Source organism: Saimiri boliviensis, chromosome 2 (genome assembly GCF_048565385.1).
Source record: "Saimiri boliviensis isolate mSaiBol1 chromosome 2, mSaiBol1.pri, whole genome shotgun sequence".
NCBI classification, from domain to species: Eukaryota; Metazoa; Chordata; class Mammalia; order Primates; family Cebidae; genus Saimiri; species Saimiri boliviensis.
Genome location: NC_133450.1, coordinates 229,723,825 through 229,739,415, shown reverse-complemented (window position 1 = coordinate 229,739,415; position 15,591 = coordinate 229,723,825). Strand labels below are relative to the sequence as shown.

Sequence of the window (15,591 nt, the reverse complement as noted above, 5' to 3'; positions counted from 1 at the left end):
CTTTTCTCCTGCTTTTAGGATCCTTTCTGTATCGTTGGCCTCTAGGAGTTTGATTATTCAATGGCTGGAGGTAGTCTTTGGCTTAAATCTGCTTGGTGTTCTATAGCTTTCTTGTTTGAATGTTGATACCTTTCTCTAGATTTGAAAGTTCTCTGATATTATCCCTTTGAATAAACTTTTACTCCCATCACGTTCTTTACCTTCATGTGGTCATTGCTGGTGTACTGAAGACGTGTGGTGGGAGCAATTCAAGACTGTCTTTCCTACACTCTTGAGTGCATTTCCTTGATATGATTGCTCACCTGATTTTTGATTCTTACAAAGGTGCTTTCTTGGGTCGATAGTTGTTCAATTTGGTGTTACTATTGCGGGGTTTTGAGTAGGGGGTGGTGATCACTGGAGGCATCTATTTGGCCATGTTGTTCTGCCCCTCAGCTATTTATTTTGTTAAATAGGTTTACTTTCCTTTACATCTTCTCTTTGCTTCCTGTAACACCAAAAAAATGGAATATGTGTTTGCTTTGTGGTGCGCCATATGTCATGTAGGCTTTGTTCATTCTTTTTTATTCTTTTTCTCTTTATTTTTGTCTGGGTTATTTGAAAAGATCTATCTTTAAGTTCTGAAATTCTGTCCTCTGCTTTAGTCTATTGTCAAAGCTCTCTAATATATATTTTCTATTATTCGATGAATATTCTTCAGTTCCAGTATTTGGCTTTTTAAAAAATGGTATCTATTTTGTTGGTAAGTTTTTCCCTTATTTTCTGAATTGTTTTTCCGATTTCTTTGTATTGTTTTTCTGTGTTCTCTTATATCTCACTGAACGTCTTTGATATCATTATTTTGAATTGTTTTTCCAGCATTTCATGTATTTTTTTCTCATTGGAATCTGTTGCTGGAGAATTATTGGTTGCTTTGGAGGTGTCAAACTTTCTTATTTTTTCGTGTTTCCTGTGTCCTTGTGTTATTATTGGCACATCTGGTGTAGCAGTCACATCTTTCGGTTTTTTTGATTTACTTTCGTAGGGGAGGACCTTTTTCTGAAGGTGTGTTTACAGTATTAGCTGGGTAGGGCACTGCAGCTTTGATTCTGGGTGCATGCAGTAATGTAGTCCCTATGTGATGTCTGTGGCTGCAAACAGTGTCAGTGGTTTCTGTAATTTCTTCAGTGGCTTAGGGTGTAGTTGTGGTGAAGTTTTGCTGGGAATGGGTATGCCAGGTGGGCCAGTCCTTGGGTACTAGTGGCGGCAACAGCAGGCCAAAGATTCCTGTCCTTAGGACCCAGCATGATGTGTGCTAGCACTGGTGTTAGTGGGTCTGAGAGGGCCAGCTCTTGGGCCTCCACGCAGCTTGCTCAGATACTAGCAGTTCAGCTTTGGGCCAGAGAGGTGGGTGGGTCCTTTGGCTCCTCAGCAGCAGGCATAGCATTAGTGATGGCAGGATCAGTCAGTGGTGGGACAACCCTTTGCCTCCTAAGCAGTCTGTGCTAGTGTTGGTGGTGGCTGTGACAGGCTGGGTGGTCCAGTCCCTAGACCCGCAGGTGGTGTGTGTGGGTGTATGTGCCAGCTGTGGTGGTAGTGGCAAGCTAGGTGGCCCATCCTCAGACTCCTGGGAGGAGTGCTCAGGTGCCAGCAGTGGTTGACATGGCTGAGAGATCCCCAGACTCCCAGGTGGTATGCTTTGGTGTTGGGGATGGGGTAGAGCCACGCCAGGCAGGCCTGTCTTCAGGCCCCTTCCAAGTGATTCATAGGGGCTCTGGCTGTAACGAGGAGGGCTGGGGTGATCCACAGGCTCCCCCGAGAGTGTTTGAGTGGGGCAGCAGCAGTGCTGGTGCCCTCAGGGCACTTGCAAATGCACCCCAGCCTTGCTGCTAGGGATTGCTGAGCTGCTATCAGTGGCAGCAACTGTAGGCAGGTGGCTCGGGAGTGGGCGCCTTGGCCCCAAGCCATAGCTGGGGACCTGGGAGCCTGTTTTCAGGGTATGTGTTAATGTAGGGTGACCACACTGCTAAGGGTGATAGAGTTGCTGCCAGGGGCTTGTGCTTTGGCCCCAGTGGCAGCGGTCAGCAGTGGTGGTAGCTGCGGGTAGGGGAGCCTGTCCTCTGGGCATGTGCAAATGCATGACAGCTTGCTGCAGGGAGGTGGGGTCTCTGCCAGTGTCTCTTACTTAGGTCTCAGTGGCAGCAGCCTATGGCATTGGTGGCTGTGGGTTGGGGAGGCAGGGGCTGTTGGGCCTCAGGGCAGGATGCAGTTGAGTGGGGGCTGGGTTCTCAAAACCATGCCAGTACCCTTGCTGCTTAGGTCACACTCTACCTGAGCTCACTCTCTCGAACAATGCCTTCATGCAGTCTCAGAGTGGCTCCCTGTGTTAGTCTCAGGACGTGTGAGGATGGAGGGGCTTTCCCCTGGGGCTAGGATTGCAGGAGTCTGTAGTGCCCACATGGACTACTGAGAGTCTCACTTACCCTTTTCCTGTACTGGGAAACCTACCTGGACTCCTGGCCAAGTAGCCTGCCTGCCTTCCCTCTTCTTCTCTTGTCTTAGGTATTCTTGTTACTTCTCTGTTGAATTTCAATGTTATCTCTTAGATGATCAATTTTAAGTGTGATTATCTACTCACTATTTTTGCTGCTGCTTTGTGGAGGAAGTAAGTGCAGATGTCTCTAGTCAGCCATCTTGAAGTGCCTCCTCTGTCTCCTGTGGTCACTATTAAAACTATTATAATGAGTTTTGTGTTATGGTGAGTTTTATGTGAGTGAAGGGAGTCAAAACTTCAGACTGAAGTTGCTCACTGAGTCCCAGGAAGGAATCAGAAAGGCAGACTTATTTTATATATACCAGTGAAATTTCTGAGTTTCAAGTATAAAGAGAAAATTTTAACATCCTTCTACTTTAGAAGAATAGGTTACTTAAAAGAAAATAATGATAAAATAAGACCAGCAGCTAACAGTCATTGAATATTTATCACATACCAGGCTGTGTTCTAAGTGATAACACGTGATAGTTTTCGTCCACACAACAACCAGCCCTGTAAAGTTGTCACCCTCATTTACAGAAGAGAAAACAGGGGCATAGAGTGGTTAATAGTCTGCCCAGGATCATGCATCTGGTGAAGTTGGAATTTAAACCCAGGAAGTTTGGTTGCAGATTGCATGCTCTTAATCATCATATTTTTCTGTATATTTAAAACATTAAACTAGTATTGGACTGCTCATCTGTAGCACTGGAAGCTGGTAGACATCCAAATGTCTTTTGAAGAATCTGTAAATTGTTTGTCACTGCTAACAAACTGCATGTCAGTGTTTATAAGAATTCAGAAAATATACAGAGTGAAGGTCTGTCTCAAAAACAATAATTCAAAAAATATGCTATCTGATCTCTCTCTGAATAAAATCAATGAGTAAAAGGTCTCAAGATAGAAGTATTGGAACCTATAAAACATATTAACCAAAAATATTCTGAAGGAGGTAATATAGGAAAAGTGAAAGTTAACTGATCTCAATGGGATGCCTTAGTTATTTAATTTAGTATAGTGTTAGAAGAATATCAATTAATTCTGACTATCAGGGTAGAAAAGTAGAATTGACAAGCATGATAGAAAGCTTCCAAATTAAGGAATAAAAGAAAATGTGGAGCAATGCAACCAAACCAATAAAAATAAAATGGTAAGGAAAAAAAAAATTTGTTGATACCAGAAGTAGAAATTAAGATGGAATAAAGTGAAATGTATATCCATCATCACCAACTATGAATAGACTGTGAAGTACCCTCAAAAGGTCATATATGGAAAGTTACACAGTTAAGTGGGGTGTCTGTCTCTCTGCCCTCACCCAGTGTGTGTGTGTGTGTGTGTGTGTGTGTGTGTGTGTGTGTGTGTGCTGTGACAAAAAAAGTTGAAAATGGATGATTGGGCGAAGATAAACTAGGCAAATAAAATGAAAATAAAGCAAAAGTAGTTAATATTAGTGTCAGTCAGCCAGACATGGTGGCTCACACCTGTAATCCCCCCAGCACTCTGGGAGGCTGAGGTGGACAGATCACCTGAGGTCAGGAGTTCAAGACCAGCCATGGCAACATGGTTAAACCCCATCTCCACCAAAAAATAGAAAAATTGGCTGGGCGTGGTGGCATGTCCCTGTAGTCCCCAGCTACTTGAGTGGCTGAGGCAGGAGAATCGCTTGGACCCAGGAGGTGGAGGTTGCAGTGAGCCAAGATTGCGCCATTGCACTCCAGCCTGGGCAACAGAGTGAGACTTCATCTAGAAAAAAAAAAGATAAATAGTGTTAGTCAAAAATGTCAAGGTCAAAAACACTGACTTGCATAAAGACAGATATTTTGTATTTACAAGTTGCAGTCCTTGAAGATGCTGTAAACCTTTACACAGCATAACGACCCTAGCCACATAGCACCTACATAAGCAGGGCAAACAGCTGCAAGAAATGAACTTGATTAGAAAACATGAGAATTTAAATACTCCTTTCAGAATCTGATATACCAAGAAAACAAAAATAAGTAAGGCTGTAGAGATTTTGAATAATATAATCAACAAGCTTGATTTTTTGATTCACTAGGATCCCACTGGAAATCTGAGAGGGAGATGTGAGATACAAGAAAAAGTGGTACTCATCTGGGAGTCCAGTGAAAAGAAATAACAGGATGAAAAAATAACAGGAAGAAATCTGAGATTTCTTAGAAAGCAACTCATCCAAATTAGAATTATAAGTTAGTGGTATCTTGGAAATATACTTAAAAAAAAGTGATCTGGATTCTAAGAAATGATATAACATGATAAAGAAACTGAAAACTTAGGGACATTGGGAAAAAGGCTCATGAGTTCTCCCATAAAAGGTTAAAACAATGGAAAAACTGCAAAAAAGTCATACTACAAGTGTGAAACAAATTAAAATGTCATATAAGTTGGAATATTTGATGAAGTATATGAAATAATTTATTTGAACTGGACCCTGGAAACATTTTCTTTTGAAAAGCCAACACCTTGGCTTTGCAGTGAACTATATGTACAGAATCATAATGTAATTACATACAATTGTTATTCAGTTTTTCAGTTTCTTTATAGAAGTATAAGTTATCTTGATGTTCATGAAACATTTACAACTTTATTATACATTTTGCTACAAAGAAAACTTACTGATGATTTTTTAAATTCCGCAGATATTTGATTCAAAATATTAGTAAAAATAAAAAAATTGAATTAAAAATGTGTACTTGGAAATTACATAATAACTTCTTTAACAAATCAGTAGGTATAATTTAAAACAAATGCTACAAATTATCTAGAGTTGTGCTGTCCTGTACCAGCTACATATGACTAAATTTACATTAATTATAATTTAATATAAGAAATTAAATTCTTCATTGGAGCTGGGCTCATTTCTGGTACTTAATAGCCACTTGTGGCTAGTGGCTGCCACATTGGGCAGTGCAGATTTAGAACATTTCCATGCTCGCAGAAGGTTCAGTGGGACAGCTAGAAAGTGCAAGGGAGAGCATTTCAGACTTAGGTTGGTTAGAGCTAAACTGGTATTCAGAGGGAAACTGAAGACTTTTAATAACTTACATTATTTAAAATGAAAAAGACTGAAAATAAGCACCCAACTTAAGAAATTAGAAAAAATAAGAAAATAGGCCGGGCGTGGTGGCTCATGCCTGTAATCCCAGCACTTTGGGAGGCCAAGGTGGGCGGATCACTTGAGGTCAGGAGTTCAAGACCAGCCTGGCCAACATGGTGAAACCCCATCTCTACTAAAAATACAAAAATTAGCTGGGTGTGGTGGCAGCATCTGTAATCCCAGCTACTTGGGAGGCTGAGGCAGGAGAATAACTTGAACCCAGGAGGCCAAGGTTGCAGTGAGCTGAGGTTGCGCCATTGCACGCTAGCCTGGATGACAGAGCAAGACTGTGTCTTTAAAAAAAAAAAAAAAAAAAGGAAAAGAGAAGAAAATAAACCAGAAGACAGAGAATGATTAAAATATTATTACATATAAATGCTAAAATATATATAAAGCATTTTTATATCTAGATATAAGTCATAGAAATGCCAAAAGTGGGCTAGGTGCAGTGTGGCTCATGCCAGCCTGTGTAATCGTAGCACTTTAGGAGGCTGAAGTGCGAGTATCACTTGAGGCCAGGAGTTCAAGACCAGCTAGGGCAACATAATGAGACCCATCTCCATTTTAAAAAGAAATAAAAGAAGAGTGAAGGAAGGAAGGAAGGAAATTTAAAAAAAAAATGTTTATTAATAAGTCACCATATTTACATGGTATTCCACATGAATTATATTTATCCTTTAAAAGATAGATGGTGCTTTTTATTATTTATTCTAATAAATGATGGAAGTTTTAAAATTTACTTTTCTGAAGCTAGTATAATCTTTACCAATACATGGTAAAAGTAGATTGAAGTAAGAAAGATCATCTCAAGAATTTAAATGCAAAAATTCTAAATATTAGCAAACTTGGTCTCATAGTGTTAATAAAGTAGCATTTTCTTGGAATGCAAAGATCAACAATAGGAAACCTACCAACATGATTTATTACATCAGCAGTTTAAAGGAGAAAAGCCATCTGATTCTGTTATTAGATGTTGAAAAGGCATTTGATAAGTTAATTAAAACTCTGAAGCATAACAAAAATTATGATGAAACTACTGAAGTAATGATAATAAAAGCATTTACCACCTAAAGATGGTTGTGAGGATTTAATTACTTAATACATGTAAAAACAGAATAGTGTTTCATATACAGAAATTATTCATTGTTAGCTATTTTTTTTTATTATTTAAACCTGGCAAAGTTGATTTGCAGAAAAGTGGCAAATATTACATGGAATGACACAACATCTTGATTAAAGTCATGAAAAAGAATTGTTTGTTCTTACCACTATATTCAGCATAATTTTTTTTGAGGTTTCATTTATCTAAATGGAGTAGAAAATGAAATAAGTGATATAAATATTAGAAAAGGAGATGAAATATTTTAATTATATTCCTAGAAAATCCACAAGACTACTAAAAACCTGTTATAATTAGTGAGTTTATTCAATAACATGAATATTAAGAGAATTACAAAAAAAAAAAAAATGAATAGTGCTTCATTGTTGGAATAACCAGTCAGAAATGGAAAGGAAAAAAAGAATCTTATAAAAATACTCACAGATAAGTTTAATAAAATTATTCTGTACCAGGAAAAGAAATGATTCTATCCTTAAGTTAGAATTTAAGGAAAGTCAAACCAGATCTCAATAAAAATTGTCAACCTTTCTATACTTCACATAAATTTAATTCAGTTCCATTTAGAAACCTAGCATATCATTTAGAAGTTAGGTAAGATGATTTTAAAGTTCATGTGGAAAATATATTTCTAAGAATACCCAAGAAAATATACTCTGTATTTTGGTTAATAGTCCCTCTTCATCTTCTGTCCTACAAACACAAACATGTATGGGGAAAAGTGGGGAAGAAAGCAAACATCATTTTGGTGGTGTTTTCCCGTTAACTTCAGTATCGATGGAAATCCTTGGAGACTTAGAGGGGTGATTGTACATTATGTCTTTACATATTTTTTGTTTCACTTTTTATAAGGAATATGTTATCTTTAATTGATTTCATGTAGAAATTTAATAGAAAAGAGTTTTAATGACTTTTCACTCTAAAGTTGGAATCCTGTATTATTAAACTAAAAAATAAAAGCATGCCATTGATTGACTTGGGATGTTTAAGAAATGCATCAGGTTTTTAAAATACATAACTAAATAACTGGAATGTAATTTATTTCAGCTTTCTTGAATGCTTGGTGCTTTCTACAAAGGGAAGATTAATTTTTAATTCAAAAATTCTGAAAATAATTTTCTCTTTTTTTCTCTGTTTCTTTTTTTTTAAAAGGTATGCAACCACTCATGTATTCAGTTCAGGAAGCATTAAATGGCAGACCATGGTGGATTCGTATGGGAACTGACATTTGTTACTATAAGTAAGTATTTTAAGAATAATATTAATAGAACACCAGCTTACAGAAGGTGATATTAAGTACATTCTGTTTCAGTGTAAAAGGAAATAGAGTTATTACTGCATACTTTGAATTGTGGTACTGTGCTTTAGTAATTCTAAAGAGTGCTTTAGAACTTGAGATCCACTTATGGAGTGTACACAGTAGAAGTAAAATGTGTTGTATAGGCAGACAAACTTAGGTCCAGGCTGTGTCTCCACCACTTAGAGAGTTATGTGTCCTCAGCTTTTCCAGCTTTAAAACTCTGGAAACTTTATTGAATAAAACTGAAATTAGAAATTACGAGTAATAATTTGCAGTGGCTTTTTATTGTTCCTATGATATCAAATATAACTCTTTATCTTTTCCCTTTTTATATTAATACAGAAATGTTTGCCTCATTTTAATTTCCAAAATGTTAACTGGAGATGTGTTCCAAATACAGTACATCAGCTTACATGGTTCATCTTTGACTGTAAATATGTGATCTACTTAGCGAGTTTGAAATAAGTGCTAGAGGCCGGGCATGGTGGCTCACGCCTGTAATCTCAGCACTTTGGGAGGCTGAGGTGGGCGGATCACCTGAGGTCAGGAGTTTGAAACCAATGTGGCCAGCATGGTGAAACCCTGTCTCTGCTAAAAATATAAAAATTAGCCAGGCATTGTGGTGCACGCCTGTAATCACAGCTACTCGAGAGGCTGAGGCAAGAGAATTGCTTGAACTGAGGAGGTGGAGGTTGCAGTGAGCCAAGATTGTGCCATGCACTCCAGCCTGGGTGATAGAGCAAGACTCCATCTCAAAAATAAATAAATAAATAATACTAAGTGCTAGAAATAATTTACTTCTGTGGAATAGTTTGGTTATTCTTCAGCTCCACCTCTAAGTACTTGAGGATTCTCACGTATCTTACTTTTCCTTTTTACACTGTGTCTGCAAATGTTTTCAGGTAATGTTCACTGTTGATTTCCACTTGGCACCCCTGTATCTTCTCTGTTATTGATTTCAATTCTGACATTTCTGTATAGTGAATTTCGGCTTTTTAGATTGTGCTTAACTGGCACTAATGCCCCTCTTTTTTAGCTTTACCAATTTGAAGAAGGCTTCTAAAATTAAACTTTTGGCATGGCTTTGGAAAAAACTTGGTCTTAAGTAGTCTTACTTTCTGGGAAAGAAAATGTTCTTTGGGATCCATCTCAGTAAGATTTCCTCCTTACTCTTATTAGTGAAATAAATAGCAAATAAATGAGAAACGGAAGTAAAGGTAATATGTAATTCATCTGTACCATGATACATCTTGTATTTCTTTTAATGGTGGACTAATATAAAAATACTCTTTGATCACTTGTCCCTTTCTCATAAAGTTGGTTGAAGCTGTAATTTTTGGGCAGTGCTTCCTAGATTTTAGCAGAATTATTTAGACTATTAAAGAATGAAATAATGTTTTTCAAAAAGTATTCTTTTATTTTTTCACAATAGAAATTGTCAATCAGTGAATGCTTTTTCACTTTGCAAAATGAATGATCGTAGCAGGACAAGTTGTTCTAGTCTATGTAAGGGGTGATGGCAAGGATTTAATTTTTTTAGTTTAGTTTCCTTTGGCTATTACTTCCTGATCTGGAAGTGGAGTTCAACTCAACAAACATTTATTAACCACTTTCTCTTTCTTTTTTTTTTGTTTCTTGAGATGGAGTCTTGCTCTGTTGCCAGGGTGGAGTGCAGTGGTGTGATCTCGGCCCACTACGTACAACCTCCGCCTCCTGGGTTCAAGTGATTCTCCTGCCTCTGCCTCCTGAGTAGCTGGGACTACAGGCACACGCCATCATGCCCAGTTATTTTTTGTATTTTTAGTAGAGACAGGGTTTCACTATGTTGGCCAGGATGATCTTGATCTCTTGACCTTGTGATTTGCCCACGTTGGCCTCTCAAACTGCTGGGATTACAAGCATGAGCCACTGCGCTCAGCCTTATTAGCCACTTTCTATGTAAGACTCTATTCTAGTTGTTTTCCTGAAGCTTGAGATAGATTTATTTATTTTAATTTACATATATATATATTTTTTTTGAAACACAGTCTTGCGCCCATGTTGGCCTCTCAAACTGCTGGGATTACAAGCATGAGCCACTGCGCCCAGCCTTATTAGCCACTTTCTATGTAAGACTCTATTCTAGTTGTTTTCCTGAAGCCTGAGATAGATTTATTTATTTTAATTTTTTTTTTTTTTTTTTTTTTTGAAACACAGTCTTGCTCTGTTGCCCAGGCTGGAGAGCAATGGTGCAATCCTGGCTCACTGCAGCCTCAAGAGCATGTCATCATTTTCAGGCTGAAGTGATTCTCCCACCTCAGCTTCCTGAGTAACTGGGACTACAGTTGAGAACCTGCTAATTTTGTCTTTTTTGTAGAGACTGGATTTTCACCATGTTGCGATCTACTTGCCTCAGCCTCCCAAAGTGCCTGGATTACAGGCATGAACAAAAGTGCCCGCCCTGAAATTTAGATGATAAAGATTAGTCTGCTTTTCCATTGTGCCTAACTTTTCATGTCAGCTAAGTCCTGTGATACTTACCTTATCTATAAAACGGAATAAAACTGCTTTTCACCATTATATGAGATAATGTATGTTTTACTGGTTTATAACCTAGAAACTGCCAGATAGCTATAATGTTATATAAATACCTCTCCAATTAAATGTTAAACTTTTGAGGGAAAAGAGTTGGCAACGACTAGTTTTTGAACTTGTTCTGCATTTTTGTTAATCCCTAGCACTCTGTCATTGGGTATCTATTCAAGATACTGTGAATAAATTAATGAAGACTATATCAATTTGAAAATACTTTGAACATTTATGTGCATGAAAAAATAACCTATAGGCCCTGGGTTTTCTTCATTTCATGGCTTAAATAATACAGGATGACTCAGAATTTTAGAAATTAAGTTGATAGAGCATCTTTAAGTCAGCATATGTCAGCAGTATTTAGATTCTGGAGAGTAATGTGTAGTTTTTAAAACTTTATTATGGAAATCTTCAAACATTTACAAAAACATAGAATAAGATAATGAGTCCCCATATATTCATCACCCAGTTTCAACAATTATCAACACATGGTGAGTTTTGTTTTAGCTATACTTTCACTCCTACTTCCACACTGAATTTTTAAGGCCATTTTCAGATATTGTATTTTAGTCATGCATACTTAACATGTATTTCTAAAAGACAAAGGCCTTTTGAGACAATCTAACCACAATGCCATTATTGTAACACAGAAAAATTAAGAAAATGTCTTACTGTGATGAAATATCCAATGTTCAAACTTCTTCAATTGCCTCTAAATGTTGTTTTCTGGTTTCGTTTAATCAAAATCCAGCCAGGGATCACACATTTTTGCATTTGATTTTTGTTGACATCTCTCTTAAGTCTCTGTTAATTTATAGGCTTCCCTTTTCTTTTCTCTCTTTTTTAAAATTTGTCACTCATTTGCTAAAGCTGGATTGTCATGTAGGGATTTTCACAGTTGGATTTTATTGGATTGCACCCCTGTGGTGTTAACAAGTATTTCTGTCTCACCAATTTCCTATAAACTGGTAATTAGATTTAGAAGCTTGATCAACTTCAGGTTTGATTTTTGGCAAGAATACTTAATTGGTGGTGCAATGAAACATCATTTCTGATTGTTTCTCTTTTTGTAATCTTAAGATTGATTAGTGAACCCAGGTCTTGTAGCCTGATCCATGTAAAGGTGTCCACCAGCCTTCCATCTCCTGATTGTAGCAGCCATTGATGATCATCTTCTAGATCCAGTAATGTGTATGGATGTCAAAGAATGGGGTTCTAAAAATTTTTTTTGATATACAGAGTATTAGATCATTTAATTAGTAAATTTGGAAGTGAAAAGTAATGTAATGTGATTGACTAATAACAGTCAACTGCTTTATTAGTACTAAGTTCTTTTTGTTTTTTTTTTAAATAGGATATTTAAGGTAAGCTTTTTACAGACTTGGGTTTTTCTTTTTTTTTCCCTAAAGTTCTATTTAATAAAAGTAGCAAGGAAAACCAGTTTTTGTGTGGATTAAATGAAAATGTTTTGTGCTTTTTTATTGTAGAAATCATTTCTCAAGAAGTTCAGTTGCTGCAGGTGGGCAAAAGGGAAAATCTTACTATACAATTACATTTACTGTCACTTTTCCACATAAAGATGATGTTTGCTACTTTGCTTATCACTATCCATATACATATTCAACTTTACAGGTAAGAACTCGAAATTAAAGTGTATTGGATATATTGGAAAAAATATAGATAAGGAAAATTTAGTTAAATATCGTAAGAAAAGGGTTTAGTGTTGAAGATTTTGGAAATTTCTTGAGGAGTAAAATGGGAATATATTTTTTTTAATAGAAATATTAAGGAACTTTGATATGATTTTTATTTCCCATCTTTTGTTGACATCCACAGTTCTCTAAGCTAAGATTCCATGATTTACAAATTTTAACCAGGTGAGATTTTTGCATGTTTAACCAGAATCTTGTAGAAAATAGAATATTAGAAAAATGTGGATGCAATTTGAGTTTTTCTGAAGGAAAAATTGAGATCTTTTTCTGAAAGAAATGGTTTCATTATGGAGACCTAGATCCAGATTTCTAAAAATCTGGGGCATAAGAGTTAATTTGTGTGAGACCTTTTGAGATTTTGAATATTTGCATTGTAAAACAGAACAAAATTCAGTAATTAAATATCAACTGTGATACATTTATTCTCAGAACAGAATGTCTATTCTAATGGTCAAGGATCATGAGGGTGTGATCAATTTACCAATAAAGAAATTGGAACACTGTAATTAGAAACAAGCTCCCAAATTATTAGAGAGAAGAACATGAAAGAAAACATAGTCCATAGAGCAGAAGAGAGATCAAACCCTTAAGAATACTAAATGAGGCTGACAACATTAAATGAGTCTTACTGTACTTTAATGAAGGTTATAACTTACCATAAAGATACGGTGTTTGTGTATCTTTCTGTGCCAACTTAGTAGTTCTACTTTTGGGTAAATTTTCCTAAGAAAACAAATAAGAATGCACATACAAATATATTTTTACTGTTTATATTTGCCTGGTTTTATGTTATTGTTCTTTACTGACTGTGCCTTTTAATAGATTTTAAATTCTGCTTTCTTTGAATCCTCATAGCATGATGTTTTTCAGGCATGACCATTGTTTCTCATCTGGCCTTCTGCCAACCTCTTTGTAACTGGTGTTCTATGCTTCAGTTTTGCCTCCTTTGCTCTTCATTAGTTCCTCCCCGCCCCCACACCCAGACTATAGCCGAAGGGCTCTTTTATAGCTTATCTTATAATAAACTCTGCTCAAAACTCTTTAGTGATTTCTTTCGCCCTTTAGATGAAGTCTAAAATCCTTTGATGGTTCACCCTGTCCTTTCTCTACTAATGCCCCTCCACTTTTTTTTCTTTTGCCATATCCACATATTATTTGAACTATTATTTATTTATCTTTAAATAGACTTTAAAATAGATTATCCTTTAAAGTATATCCTCATTCTCAATTAATATCTATGAAATCATTTAAATTGGATCCTCATTCTCAGTATCTGTGAAATCCATGAAAAGTTTAATGTACTAGACTTTTTTCTAATTCATGTAAAACATATACCTATTAAACTTTTAAAATGGTTATCTACACATCACTTAGTTATCTCAATTACCAGTTGTATGTATACTATGCTTTGGGGAAGACCTGTCTACCAGGCCCTTCATTCTGTGACAGATTTTTCATTTCTCACCTTTGTAGCTATAACGAATCTTACAGAATTCTTTGGAATGCCCTGTTCTGTCTTGTGGTCTTCTTAATATTTTTCCTTCTGCCTGTAGCACTCATCTCTGTGTCTTCACTCACCCTTTGGATTTTAGTTTAAACGTAGTTTTCTCTAGAAGATATTTCCTCACTGCCCAGACTCGGCTAGGCTCCTCTCCTCTTATTATAGGCTCTCACAGCACTCTCTATTTTCCCTAGGGTGGGGTTCATTTATTCATTGTTATATTCCCAGTGCCCTGCACAGTTTCTGGAAAATAGTGACCACTCAGTCAATAGTGATGATGTGAATGAACATAGGTAAAAGTTTGAAAACCAAGTAAATATCTAAAAATAAGGGATTGAACTATTTATTTTTGGTATAGCCATCTAATATGACCATTAAAACTTATATTTTCAAAAAATACACATTTTAACATGTTTAATGATGTGGTATAGTATTCATGATTACAAATATATATGTGTTTGTGTGTATGTATAAATTTTTAAGTGAAAAAATCATATTATCAAAGTCTTTATGTAATTATGGTTTTGCTTATATACATTGTGTTAGTAGTAATACAGGCGGTACAGTTATGGAAGTTTTAAATCTTTAAAACATTAAATTTTTTTTCTTCATAGTTTTTCTTTCAGACATTTTACAATAAACCCATATTAATCTTGAAATCAGGAAAATTGTTAAAATTTGTGCTGCATAATTTTTATTCTTCAAATTTTAGATTGTTGCTGTTACAGGTCTACAATCACTTACAATTTCAAAATTCAGAAGGCTTTGAAAGCCAGAAGGTTTTTTGGAACTTATTTGGAGGCAAAGCTTGACCTGAGTTTATTTAGAATATTGATTCCACTTAGAGTGATTCTTCATGTGTTTTGCTGCACAAATAATATTTGTATTACAGATTGCCACCCTGGCCTTGTTGGTGGTGCTGCATAATTAATGACTTAAACAATGTACCGCCTTTCTCAGGTTTCCCAAATGATGTTTAGATTACATCTGGCCCTGAGGGTTTTGGATAAGGGGTCAAGAATCTGATTCAATTCTAGTTATGTGGAGATCTGGATGCATTATTTCTGTATATCATAGGGACTTTTTAAGTGATTGTATACTTTGTTTTAAAATTTTTATCAAGATGCATCTTCAAAAATTGGAATCAGCACACAATCCTCAGCAAATCTATTTTCGGAAAGATGTGTTATGTGAAACCCTGTCTGGAAACACTTGCCCCTTGGTGACTATAACAGCAATGCCAGAGTCTAATTATTATGAACATATCTGTCAGTTCAGTAAGTCTGTCTTCCTTACTCACAATAGCAGTCATTCTCACCTGCTTTGATTTGCTTTCTCCCTATTTTATAATGGAAACAATAATAGGAACAGACATCAGAAGACTTGGGCTCTAGTCTTGGCCCTGTTATTGTCCAGCCATGGGCCTACCTCTGGGCCTCAATTTTCTTATCCTAAAAATAAGGGGCTACATAAGATGTTCTCTGAGATCTCTTTTCCTACTACTGTCATTTAGTTCTTATCCTTAGAAATTGTATTCAAAGTAGAATACAACAAATTATTTTAAGAGGCCATGTAGTAATACTATCAGTTTAGAAATGGACTGATTTTACTTGTAAATAAAACAACCAGAAACCTATCGGTTGTTTTGATAGATAGCGCTGAATAGCTACTCATTTTCCCTTGCCATTTATATTTTTTAAATTGCCTCGAATGTACAGCTGTAGTAATAAAAATAAAACTGTTCCAATTTTGATAAGAAGGCAAAG

At 36.2% G+C, this 15,591-nt stretch overlaps 1 protein-coding gene across 6 annotated transcripts in view; it reads left to right on the top strand.

Annotated features, from left to right (window-relative positions):
• AGTPBP1 (ATP/GTP binding carboxypeptidase 1) overlaps positions 1-15,591 on the top strand; it is a 175,934-nt gene that overhangs the window by 122,231 nt on the left and 38,112 nt on the right. For all 6 annotated transcript variants that reach the window (XM_039475080.2, XM_039475079.2, XM_039475078.2 and 3 more), the window contains 3 exons: positions 7,897-7,984; positions 12,100-12,244; positions 14,949-15,102. In XM_039475080.2, coding sequence (XP_039331014.1) covers positions 7,897-7,984; positions 12,100-12,244; positions 14,949-15,102 — 387 coding nt within the window. The remainder of the gene's footprint in view (positions 1-7,896; positions 7,985-12,099; positions 12,245-14,948; positions 15,103-15,591) is intronic.